Source organism: Phaethon lepturus, unplaced genomic scaffold (genome assembly GCF_000687285.1).
Source record: "Phaethon lepturus isolate BGI_N335 unplaced genomic scaffold, ASM68728v1 scaffold12751, whole genome shotgun sequence".
Classification (NCBI taxonomy): domain Eukaryota; kingdom Metazoa; phylum Chordata; class Aves; order Phaethontiformes; family Phaethontidae; genus Phaethon; species Phaethon lepturus.
In genome coordinates this window covers 2,210-15,514 of record NW_010517029.1, presented here as the reverse complement: position 1 = coordinate 15,514, position 13,305 = coordinate 2,210, and the positions used below count along the sequence as shown (strand labels likewise).

Sequence of the window (13,305 nt, the reverse complement as noted above, 5' to 3'; positions counted from 1 at the left end):
CCTCCTACACCGTTTTCTGATCCTCTTCTCCCCTGATATACAAGAACAGATATTATTCTTCTGTAATGAAGCAATGTCATTTAAAAGCAAAGCAACAACAAAAAAAACCCTTTGTGTTCCTGTGTGCATCAAAATGAACTGCACTATCGGTCTCTGCTAGCTCACCTTGTTACTGTTTTTGTATTAAGGCTGGTATGCTAGCAAGTGTGGAGGGAAGAGGGATACCAGCCAACTGCAGTGTCCTCAGGAAGCTCCAAGCCGTGGCCTTTGCTGTGTTGTGCTCTCATGGGTTTCTCATGCTACCATTGTAACTGTGGTGGCTGACCAGAACTGTGGGGCCTCTGTAATTGAGGCTCTTGGTGTTTTCATTGTAAGCCTTCACTTCATCCAAAGTCCAGTGGTTTATTCTGAAGTGTCTGAGAAGGGAGTATAAGGCCTTTCACAAAGCTGCCTGGTACATTTCCTTTGAGGAGGCAGAATTCTTCTCTCCACGCAGTGTTCAGCTGTGCCAGTAACAAAATGAGTGTATGGCATACTGAGCATGGGGTTTCTTTGTTGTTCTAGGTCTTTCCTCTTCGTGATATTTCCCATCTGACTTAGTTTTCACCACCTGCAAGTTACCTTCTTACAGTGAAAATAACCAACTTGAATATAGAACTTCAGGAGAAAAAATAAATACCTGATTTGTCAATATTACAATAATATTAAATTGTGAAAACCTAGCTTGTGAGAACAAGGGACCATCTGATCGCTGTTGAGAATCTCCAAGGATATAGTGTATAAATAGCTGATGACTTCACAGGGAAGCTGCGCTGCACTCTGAGCTGAATAAAACTGAAGCAGCTGTATTAGGTTGATCCTTCTGAGATTAGCATGAATGACTTCTGCCTCCCCAAGGTGATGCGGTGCAAACACGAGTGGGCAGCATGTCCGTTCTTGTTCCCTGACCAGCAGGCGGGACAGCAGGATCGGCAGTCTGGGCTGCAGAGACTTGGCTGCCCTCTCACCTCTGCAGACTCTTCAGCCCCTTCCCTTTTCCAGTGAGGACAGGGCTGGAGCGTTGCAGGGAGCATGGAAAGCTTGCGTTGTGCTTTGCGTGGCTGTTGTAAGATTAGTGAAGGATTTCAGGCTTGAGCTGTCAATCCAGCACCTTTGTGTACACACAGTGCTCATAATGCAGCCTGCTGGACAACTGTTCAGTTTGTAGTACAATTCCCTATTTATTGAGGCTGTTCCCTAGTATTAGCTCCTTCTCTTGCTTCTGACTAATACAGGCAAGTATTCTTAATGGAATAGATAATTTGACTATTTGTTCAGTTTCTCTCTCCAGCAACGTTTTCCTTCAAGGGCACATGCTTCAGGCTTTCCCTTTGTTATTTGTGAGGTCCTTTGTCCTGAAAGCAGGTTTTTAACGGTCAGTGTCTGTTGCTGCTATTACAGCACCAGAAGGACCGATAACTAGAATTCACCCTTCAGTGAAAACTGCTGTGTTATTATTTTGAGTGTGTTAATTGTGATGCAAATACCCTCTTGCTGGTATTTCACAATACTAGGTCAAAATGATCTTGTCAGAAGTCTGACTGGAAATCTTACCCCTCCCTTCTGTTTCCTGTTGTTAAAGCCTTTGGATTGGAAGCCTGTAAACAGAGTCTGGTGCCCAAGCGAGACTTCACAGAAAGTGAGGATAAAATAGATTGCTAGTGTTCTACTGTGACCAGGTCCCTGATGGGAATGTGTAACCTGCTGACACTTCTCTTAAGGGCAGGGAGAAACAGCCTTAAAGGTTTCCTGGAGGGAAATAACTTCCTGTGAATTTAGAAAGGGTAAAAGTGATGTATTCCTCTCTGCATTACATGTTTTGGTTTGAATGAAACCTGTCTTTGGCCTGTTTTCTGCATCAGGTTAGCAAAGTGGAATTGTTGGTTTATGCAGTAAAGCATGCTGATGTCTAAATTGGGCTGGATATATTGTTTGATCCCACTGCATCTTTCTAGACAGCTACAAGTGCTGTGCTTATCCCCTGCCCTGCTGAGCCTTGAGCTAGTGCCAGGAGCAGGCAGTGGAGGAGCTGACGAGAGACGTGCACGTATATCTGCCTTGCTGATTCAGATCCCAGAGCTCTTTCAACTTACTCAAGGGACAAGAATCTGATCCCATGCTCCGCTCCATTCCTGCCCCCGGCGCTTCAGGATTTGACCATGGTGGTTGACAGTGGGGATGGCCCAGGGTGTATACTGGCTGCCCTGATGTGGGGGTTTGGTTGGGGGGATTCTTTATTTGTTTTTGCTTACCATGGTGAACTTGACTGTCAGTTAACCACCATCGCTCATCACTTCTGGGTTTTGCTTAGAGGTATTCCTGCCAGCCCTCCTGTAGAAAGATACAGGGAACTCCAGAATACCCTCCTTTTCAGGGCCTTAAAGCACTTAGTAGATGTTAACCCTCACAAGCTGCTCTGGAGGCAGGTAAGGCAGGTGGAAGAAGAAAATAATTAATTTCCTCAAGGTCATACAGCAAAATCAGATCCAGATGCTCTTTCCAGGATTGATGTCGCCCAGCCCTGTATGCAGTCACAAAGTTGATGCCTCTAAACAATACAGAGATGCTAGCAAGTGCAAAGGGAAAACTCAACCTCCAGTAAGCCTCCACTGGGACTGGGCAATTGTTCTGTTTGCTAGACTAGCACAATACTAATGTTGCTTGTGGTGTACATTTTCAAGTGTCTAATCTTTCCCAGCTATTTTTGAGTATCTGTATGAAAGCCAGGCTCTTAATATCAACAGTTAGAATACATCTTCTCTTTATCAAGCCCTCGATGGAAAAAGTGTTGCTCTTTTTCCCTGTCCCTTCCCATGCACCAGATCTGCTTCTTTTCATAACATTAAGTGATGTTCATATATATGTGCCATACAAGCACAGTCATGTGCAAGTATGGCTTTTGGTGTTAATAAATATTAGTCCTGTCCCTCAAGAACTTTTCTTGAAAAGCATCACCCAGGACTGGATCCAGTCCAGTGACAAATGTGAGGCTCTTTGTGCAGAGACAGCTGTATTTAGGCTGGAGCTTTGTTATAAAAGTGTCTGTATTGTAATTGTTTTGCACAGTAGCAGTGTCAAAGCAGCTGCAGCAATAGTCATTGCCTCTTGTGTATTTTGCTTCCCTCCTTGTACTGTAGATGTTAATATACATTTGTGGATTCTTGAACTCATATCCTTAACGTAATCCTAAATATCCATTTGAATGGATATTTCTCTCATTTGAAACATGCTGGTTTTTTCTTTGTGTCCCCTCCATCTTTCCAGTCAAAAGAACTACAGATAAAGAAGCAGTTTCAGGATACATGCAAGATCCAAACCAGGCAGTACAAAGCACTGAGAAACCATCTGCTGGAGACCACGCCAAAGAGTGAACATAAAGCTGTCCTCAAACGGCTCAAGGAGGAGCAGACCCGGAAGCTGGCTATCCTGGCTGAGCAGTATGATCACAGCATTAATGAAATGCTCTCTACACAAGCTGTGAGTCGCCTCCGAGGGACCCAGGGTTCCTCAGCCAAATAGGGATGTTTGCATTTTAACCGATCTGTATCCTGACAGCAGTCTATCTGCTTCCTTGCTACACGCTCCATACCCAGCACAGTCATTCCTCTGTATTTAAAAAGCAGCATTCAAACGCAGAGGAAAGAGATATTACCCTCTTCAGGCAGGTTGAACTTGAAGGTGCTGTTGCGGAGATGCAAAGTGATGCATCTGTGTGGCCGGAGGACTGCTTTTGCATGAAGTTTGACAACATAAACATCCCTGTTAGAGCATCGTTAAATAATGTGCAGCTTGCCGTCTTAAGTCATTTAGGTTTTTGATTTGTCAATGATACCAACCAAAGCATGTCCCACTGGTGGAAGATGCTCGTTGAGTCATGGACGAGTCCAGAGTTTTGACTGTAAATCTGAAAGAATGGTGAAAGTGTAATGAAAGTTCTGTGATTCCTTAAGAGCTTCCTTCTTTAAGGAATGACCACATAAGCAATGCTTTGAGTCTTTGCTACAACTGAATGTGCAGTTTTCTTTGCACTCTTGCATATTGCGTCCTGCTTGCATCACTCTGTACCGATTTGACACTGTGAGGCAGGGTACCTGGCTTAATTTATGTATGGGAAGGTTAAAAGTTCAGTATCGTATTGCTTTCAGGTTTATGTCGTTATATTCTTTTGCCCGAAGCCCTGCACTGGCAGGGATATGGACTTAAGTCTCCTGCGTACAGGTAATTGGTTAATCCAGTTGAACAGAGCAAGAGATCTTCCCTTTGCCTCTAGCAAAAGGAGAGCTGTGGATGTTAGCACCTCCAGCAGTCTGGTCTCTGCAGTATGGATCGTGGTTCCTGAGGCGCCACTGCTCAGCAGCATCACTTGCATCAGCGCTGTGGGCTCACTGTCACCAGCCTTTGTCACTATAGGTCCTCTGTTCAGTGAAACGAAGTACAATAGAGACCAATTGTATTGCTAAGAAAACAAAGTCCCATCCCATTCTCTCCCCTTCCCCGCAGCCCTCCCCCGGAGTGTCATGAGTGGTTACCCCATAGTGAAACGTCTCTATTGTCTGTCTTTCCCAGCTGCGTTTGGATGAAGCACAGGAAGCAGAGTGCCAGGTTTTGAAGATGCAGCTGCAGCAAGAATTGGAGCTGCTGAATGCATATCAGAGTAAAATCAAGATGCAGGCAGAAGCCCAGCATGATCGGGAGCTGCGTGATCTTGAACAGAGGGTATCCCTCCGTCGGGCCCTCCTTGAGCAGAAGGTAAAATGAGCATGCGAGCATCATTAGCACGCTCCCTGTTTCAGATCTTAAATTGCACTGTACTTATCAATAGAAAGAGAAATTGCTTTTACCTTGCTGTATATAGTAACACAAATCTTTTGGGTATTTGCCTCTGTGCGATGATAGCTCAGTGGCACAAGGCTAAACTTTGTGCCAGCTCATCCATCCTATGTGAGCAGCTTCTGGCTGGGATAGAGCTGCTTGAAGTGTGCCAGAGGGAGTCATGCCTCTTTGGGCAGAAGGGAAAGTGTACTATTCTTTCTGTCTCTGAGCTGCAGATAGCTTCCCCAGCTCATTAGAGGACAGATAATAACAACCTAAAGCTGGGAGGGGCTTTTGGAATTTGCATAGTATCAGTAGTAGGTGTCTTGCGGGGGAGAGGACGGGGGAGGGAAAGTCAAATGTATTTGAGACCCTGTGTTTTCTGGTAATACTATTTTGCTGCAGATCTGCTGCATTTGTCAGTCTGTGGAGACCAGGTTGAAGTTTCCCTATGAAAAATTATGCTTGTTATATGGAAATGCTGCTGTCTGCAGCATTTCCCTAAGCCAACTGAAGTAGCCAGACCCACAGGCACTGGGTGACCTGCTGCTCCCGAGATTTCAGCTTGTAATTGGCTATGTGTATTAAGGTGCTCCTTGTTGAAGCATGCTTTTCCATACGGTGCCAGACATGAGGTGTGTATAGAAATGTGAGTGGCCTGCACAAACCAGGGGAAGGGTAATACACAGTCAGCCTTCCTCCTGCAAATTTTTTCCGCTTTAATTTGCCCTATGGGTGCCAGCCATCACCATTCACGCAACAGTTCCCAACTTTGCTGATCGGCGATTATTGAATTAGGGCAATTACTCTGTGGCCTCGAGGTTCTTTGCACTTAACTTCTCCCCGAGGCTAACTGATGGATGCTGGGGATGATAGAGGGCCCTTGTTGGAATAAAACTGCTCCACCTCACGGTCAGCCGAGGGGGCATCTCTGAGAAGACAGTACAGTCTTTGGTCTCCTGCAAGCAGACATGAATCTCTAGAAGTAACTGAATTTGTGAAAACAGAATTCCCGTGTGGCGCTCACATGTGTAACAGCTGTCTTTAGACCCCATCGCTAGTTATTTTGCTCCTGTCCAGAAGAGGACAACTCCCATCGCAGCCCGGCGTTTGAGTGTGTATTTATGCTGGATGTGCATTGCCCTCTGGTGGCGTGATCAGCCGAGGGCTCTGGGAAGGAGTATGCCACAGCGAGCCTGCTGCTTTTGTCTGGGGGGGCAGCATATATTGCATGGCATGTAGTATTATCTTGAAAGTTGAAGGCCAGTGACTTAAGGAAACACACATCAACCACTAATGTTGTATACGTTTTCCATTGTGGGCCAGGATTGAAGTCTCTGCCCATAGAAAGCCCCTGCAAAGCATTTGGCATCAGTAATGGTGGTGGGAAGCTTAGCAATGCTATTTCATAGAGGGGGAAGAATGATAAAAATAAGACTTGACCTAATTTTTTGTGTGTATTTGTGTCCCTATGTTGCCTTAGAATAGCAAAAAAATGGATGGTGCTTCAACTTCCGTAGGTTTATTTAGCACTACATGCAGTCCTAGCACATGGCAAGTCATGAAGTCATGGACCAGCGATGAGACTCTGTTTCTTGGTGGGGTGACTGTAAGTCACTTAGCAGCAGCTCAAGGGAAGACATGTGGGTGCAAAGGTAGATGCATCCTTCTTTTGCAAGCGTATTTTTTGGGAGGGGAGGTGGTGTTCTGTTTTTGTAAGAATTAAGAGTTGAGAGAATTCTGGTGTGGGTCGCTCAGCGATGTCACCTGGTGTTCGCTTGCGTGTGCTAACTGAAACTGGCAGCCAGAGAAAGGGCAGGTATGTGCGCAAGATGAATGTCTGAATTTATACAGACAAATATATTCTTAGCCTGTGGCAAAGTCAGTCCCTGATGTTCAATAATAAACCAGATTCCAGAAGTTAGTGTGTGCATAGGACTCTGCTTCCTCCTCAGCACAGTACTTTTTATTTTTGACGGTGCCCATCACCATAGTAACTCACCAGAGCATACATGTCTGACTTGGGCTAAGGAGGCAGCAGCCAGCCCCATCCACGCGCAGCCTTCAGCGCCGGCGACTGAGGCGCTGAACAAGCTATACCCTGATGCTGTGTTGTTTGTGTTGCACCAGAAATGAATGTGTCCCAAGGGTGTCTTTAAAAGACATCAGATTTACTCATTTCCTTCTCACGTGCCTCAGGCACCTCATCTTCAGAGTCCTGCGTCCTGAGGTCGTTCCTAAGTGATGTCATTTTAATGCAGTGTGTTAGGCATGGCCTTTCTGTGAAGTTCAGTTGCTCCGAGTCCCACGTGTTACACTGTCACAAAGACTGAAAACTGTGAGCAGCTGGTCGTGGTGAGGACATTGAAAAAGGAGGGTTCTGCTTAGATAGCAGGATTGGAAAAAACAAGTGGAGCACTTTAAAGAGCTAATATTAGAGAAGGCATCTTCTTCCTCTTCTGCCTTTTCCAAGCCAGCTGATAGGAGTGAGCAAGACTGCTCTATGGAGAGAGTCAGTGTCACCCACCTAACGCTAAGAAACAGGCAAGTGGATAAGGCAGTTTCTGAAAGCCCCAAATGGCTCAGGAGATGACTCACGCTGGAGCAGATTGTTTCCTAAATTCCAGATGAAATCACTTTGCGTATTCCCTAACTAAGGCAAGAGAGTGCTTACAAGTACAGCGCTCTGCCCAGTACCTTCAGCACAGACCAAGATAATACTGCTTGGCTTACATTGCTGCAGACGGCAGGGGAGATGCCAGTGAGCTATGCTAAAAGTCTTGGCTGCTGCTTTTTACCCGTTTGGTCTTTTTCACCGAGGCCAAAAGTAGCTTTTTTCAGTGCTGGCAAGAAGATAATGGCGTGATTCTTTGGTTCTCCACCTCACTGCAAAGATTTCAGTAAGAAAGGCTTTAATTCCTGTCTGATGGGCATCAGGAGGCCATAGCCCCATGTTTTCTCTACTTAGAGAGCTGATCCCAGTGCCCCTACCAAAGTACCATTGGAAGCCGATTTGGAACGGTATTATAGGGAAGAAATTGGAGCTGCTAGCTTGCATATCATCTAGCAGACAATCGGCCACACAATTCAAACATCATCGCCTACTGTCTTTAGCCACACACCCTGGAGAAAGTGTTAGGGTAATGAAACATGAGAAACCGATTTAGGAAAGGGGTAGATGGGAGGTGATAAACATGAGCTAAGAACGTGGCCGGTGAACATTGGAGAGAAAAGTGAACGTGGGCTTGTACATCAAATCCTGGAGAAAATAGCAGTTGTCATCATCAGATTCAGCTACAAAGAGTGAAGGTCACATTAAGCTTGTGTTGGCAGGTATCTGACTCTATAGGCACTGTGCTTGGCTGTATCTGAAGGTTCTTTCCCAGGAGTCTGTGGACTTCGCTGCATCTTAAAAGATTAACCTATGTCAAGCTGTTAGTACCACTGCAGACTTTGGATTTGCATCCCTAAAACTTCTGTATTCACCAGGGACCAGGGACCAAGACCCTCCAGCTGGTATCCACCATGCTTTGGCGAGTGCGGGTCTATGGGACTTACCCTTTGCATTCAGAACAGATCGTGTGTCAGCGGACATCTGATCTAGATCTGGTCTCATGTAGAAACATGGGGAGAAGGTTCCTCGTTAGCTGGCTGGTTTAAGTCCTTCAGAGACTTGAGGCCATTCCTGTAAAGGCGTCCTGCTACTACAGACTGTCTCTTCTTTTTTGCTTCCTAGATTGAGGAGGAGATGCTGGCGTTGCAGAATGAGCGTACCGAACGGATACGAAGCCTGCTGGAGCGTCAAGCTCGCGAGATCGAAGCCTTTGACTCAGAAAGCATGAGGCTAGGTTTTAGTAATATGGTTCTTTCTAATCTCTCCCCCGAGGCGTTCAGCCACAGCTACCCGGGAGCTTCTGGCTGGTCCCACAATCCTACTGGGGGTGCAGGACCTCACTGGGGTCATCCCATGGGTGGCCCACCACAAGCTTGGGGCCATCCAATGCAAGGTGGACCCCAGCCATGGGGTCACCCCTCGGGGCCCATGCAGGGGGTACCTCGAAGTAGTGCTATAGGGGTCCGCAACAGCCCCCAGGCTCTGAGGCGGACAGCTTCTGGGGGACGGACGGAACAGGGCATGAGCAGGAGCACAAGTGTTACTTCACAAATATCCAATGGTTCACACATGTCTTATACATAACTTAAACAATAACTGAGGGTGGCAATTCCACTGGAGCTGTCTGCCAACAGAAACTGCCTACAGACACCAGCCCAGCAGCCTCCTCAGTGCGGTGCTGACGTGTGGAAGCTGGGTGCACATGGAATATTGTATTCATTTTGTAAAGCATTACGTTTTGTGTTTACTAACTGGGATGTCATAGTATTTGGCTGCAGGGTTTGGGGGGGGTGGTTTTTTGGTTTTTTTTGTTGTTGTTGTTTTTTACTTTTTTGGAGGGGTCTTGGGAGGGTGTCTGAGAGATATATGCAATTAGTCAGAAGAGTTGGCTGGTGGTCATCACACTGACAGGACAGAAGGGCCTCAGACTGCCCTCGCTACACCATCCGTAGGAAGTCTGAGGGAGAGTGGAGACCTCCTCCCATGTCCATGAATTTCGAACTGCCACCCTGCAAAAACCAGGCGAGCTGCCTTTAAACCAATGTCCAGGGGAGGAACAGCTGGATCTTCTGTTCCATTTTTATTTGTCATTAAATTGGATACATTTCTAGGGTATTGCCTCTGCCAAGAGGCATTTTCAAAGACTTGAGAGCGAGGAAGAAGGGTGAGAAAAGAGGCCAGGAGACACCAGGGCTCAGCAGGGCCCTTCTACCCAAGTGCCCGCTCCGTGTCGTGTAAGAAGTGACGTTCTCTCCGAAGGCACTGGTCAGCTTCCCGAGATCTCTGTAGGTAAACTTGTCTGGAGGGAACAGGCTAGAAATGTTTGAAATTGTATTCCTGCTTTGGCAGTCCCTGACTGTGCTGCTGGTAGCTCAGATGAGGTTGGGCAGAGGAGAGTAACGCACTTGTACAGCTAATACTGTGACATCTCATTTTAGCTAAGCATCAGAATACTTCTTGGAGCCCAGCGTAGTCCTTTTTGCTCCATTCAGAAATGTTTAGACTTTCAGCCAATCAGTCTCAAATGCCAGAGGTATTTTGAAGGATGCCATAGTTACAAAATGCCATTGATTGGGTTTTTCATTATTACACTACATCCACCAATTTATTACCTTTTTGGCTTGTTGCAATTTCCTGTTTACATGTAGAGTGTAGCCAACTGTTTTAAATGTTTAGTTGCCACAGTGTACCAGGAGGAGCTGAGCCAATGACTTTCCCAGCTGATGACTAACCCACATCACCACTGTAGATCTTGCTGCATGTGAGGCTCCTTTTTATTATTTTCATCGCTGCAATACTTCACAACTTTTACAGTCCCTTGAGATGCTGTGATATTTTGGCAGCATATCACACCATGTGAGAAGGCACTACTTCAGACGCTCGTTGGAGCTGCTGTACTACTGAAAGGAAGCAAAGGTGGTTGTGAAACCCATACGGTGATAAAGGGGTCAGGGAGTCTCAGTCACCGAATGACTTTGCGGCATCTTGTCATCCCTCAGTGCTGGGAACTGGAGATGCCCCCATGCTCTTGTGCCAGTGCCAGGGCGGTCTGGGTCAGCCAGCGCTGGGCGGGGTAGGGGAAGAGCAGGTAGATGAAGTTTGGCTTGAGGCAAAGATTTCCGTCTTGGGGACTGACCAGCCAGGGTGCTTTGTAAATGTTTTTCCTTGCACACTAATCATCTTGAAGAAAACACTAGCTGCTAACTCTAGGATTTGCCTTTAATATGTTTATAGGGCTCAAAAGCAAGGTTTTCCGAATGTGTTTGTCCATGTGACATATTTATATAGTAAATACTCTAGTGTCTCGCTGCTGTTCAGTACTCTCAACAGGGCGACGTTCTTTCGTTAGCTAAATTAACATCCACTCCCAATCCTTAACTCTCTGCCCGTGTCCGGTGAATCTAACTGGGATTTCTAGCATCTTGACGTAGCATATCACTCTAATCGAAGATGGAAACTCTACCAAAATATGTTTGAGCAGCCCCTTAGTAAGGAGCTTTGTAGTACTAACAGTTGACAGAAGCCTGGGATGAGGTGGTGGTCCCACGGGGATGACTCTGGTTGCCTCCTGGGGTAAGTGGTGACCCTGAATTGTCCTGTTCTTTCCTCTGCTATGTTATTATGTGGAATTGGATGTTTTGGGGTCATTCTTTAGCATTGCAGTGTTGTTGAAATGCAGCGAAACCGATTTAGGAAAGGTACCTGTATTTTCCTGGGGTTAGAAAGACAGACAAAGATGAAATGAAAAGCCAAAATTGTATTGGGATTTACCATGTGAGTGTGGAGGGTGTGCCCAGAGCATGGTGCTAACAACAGCATTTTGAAGTTCAGCTCCTCTATCACAAACAGCAGCAGCGACAGCGGGGACAGGCTATACCTGCAAGTTCAGTGGGTTCATTCTTTTGCTTCTGTTATGGTTTGAATTTGGTCAAAGTCTCTGGCTTAAATTGAGCTATTTCAACAGAATTCTCTCAACCCATCTCTTTGTGTAATGTCAAGCATGACTGAATGCTGAATCCAAATGATGGCTATCCCATATTGGCTTTTTTGTATTCAAAAAGAATTGTGTAGTAACCATTTTTACATGTATATCATGTGCAGACCTGGACTATTCCAACAAGTTAATATTTTAATTAAAATAGTTTGCAAAAACTGATTCAGATCAACTGGTCTAAATGTGTGTGTCCCTGTGTGTACGTGGGGGAAGGAAAGCTGTCCCAAACAAGCCTGATCTCGAGAGAAAGCACCCCATTACGCAGCTGTAGCCAGAGTGGCTCAGGGTCAGGCTGTGCCTTGGAGGTACATGAGGAGGCCCTTGGTGTTGAGAATTTTAGTGTATCTCAGGTATCTTTCTGAGATACATACACTAGAGAGACGCAAACACTCTCTGAATCAGTTTGCAAACTCCATTTTAAAAAGTAAGACCGATTACTCCATATTGTACTCGTTGCAGTCATGCCCTACCTTTGGTTTTAAAAATGCTGTAATCTGTAAATTGTGGAAACTACTTCAGTACCTCAGCAAAGATGTTCTCTCACATCTTTCATGTTTGTGTTTAACACTGGGGAAACTCTTCTGTGTGGACTACTTTGCAAACTTCATTGCAGTATTTTCAAATCACCACCTTGGCCCCTGAAATCTCTTCCTCTGTGGGTTTTTTTCCTCTCCCCTTTGCAAAGACCTAAAGTTCTGATGTAGTTTAGCCCAGAGATGAAAAAACAGAGGAGCCAGCATTTTCACCTCTTTCTGATTTGAATTTCTTTTGATTTTATTTAATTAAAAGCAGCGAGAGGGACCACGTTTTTCTTGTTCTCCATGGTCCCAGGGAGTCAGCAGCCACCTCTCCCTTCCATGTTGAATGAACGTTAACGCGCTGTCTTCCTCGGATGCAGCCCTGAAATGGAGGCCACAGCTCTGTTTCACCCGCTTTCCCTCCAAGCCCGTGAGCTTCAAAGGGGTTGGAAGAACTAAATGTGGTACGATACCAAGCTTTCCACAGAAAATTCCCTGCAGCCATTCCTCGCCTGGCTTGGGGCCAGGCTGGCATCGCTCTATCCCACCCCAGCCCTCCCACTCCAGAAGGACGTGCATTGCACGCTGGCTGTAACCCGCACGGGCTGCACCCCGGTCGATCCTGGGATGATGTTTATTAACCCCCCCAGGGAAAAGGGTCCCTTGCTGGGAGCTCTCTTCTGGGAGCTTGCAGGCTGCCCTGCCCCTCCTTGACCCTGCTTACGTGCCATTTCTTGAGAGGCAATAAATTGTATTGTACCACTGTCTACCATTACTCTGTTGAATACGCACATCTCTCTGGATATATATATATGGTATCTCATTTGTATATATTTATATACTCTGTATGTACGTGTGTGTGGGTATATGTGCACACACACCTCATGCTGTGCATTTCTGTCAGGGCACTTCAGTTCTGCTGCTTTTTAGCACTCCTGTTCGTGAGCAGAAGCAACCCCAGCGGCGGGGCTCTCGGGCGAGGGCACGTACATCTGCGCAAGCTGCGCTAGGGCTGAACGCAGTTCGAAAGCCCTCGTTTAAACGCTGCCTTGCTAATTGTAGCTTGCTTTTTCTGGGGCGCGGGAGGGTAGGATAGCTGCTATGGGTGTGCCGTGAAGGAAAGAGAGCTCCCAGAGGGTACCAGAAAGTCAGAAGGCAGCAGAGACGAGAACAAGATGGTATAGCGATAGGAAAGCAGTTGAGGCGAGGTACCGATGTGCTGGGGAGGCGGTGAGTGGGCCGGTGAAGTGCTCAGCAGGCTGAGCTCAGAGTCCCCAGCTGCGTCTCGCCACGAAAGATCACAAGCCCGGCACGGTCTTGGCACGCTG

At 46.4% G+C, this 13,305-nt stretch overlaps 1 protein-coding gene across 3 annotated transcripts in view; it reads left to right on the top strand.

Annotated features, from left to right (window-relative positions):
• The window catches only part of TAOK1 (TAO kinase 1), a 34,524-nt gene extending 25,285 nt beyond the window's left edge, over window positions 1–9,239 (top strand). For 2 of the 3 annotated variants that reach the window (XM_010296251.1, XM_010296252.1), the window contains exons 17-19: window positions 3,304–3,516; window positions 4,606–4,788; window positions 8,588–9,239. In XM_010296251.1, the coding sequence (XP_010294553.1) occupies window positions 3,304–3,516; window positions 4,606–4,788; window positions 8,588–9,049 (858 nt within the window). In that variant the 3' untranslated portion in view covers window positions 9,050–9,239. The remainder of the gene's footprint in view (window positions 1–3,303; window positions 3,517–4,605; window positions 4,789–8,587) is intronic. The other variant, XM_010296253.1, reaches the window with a different exon arrangement.
• Window positions 9,240–13,305: the final 4,066 nt, after the last annotated feature.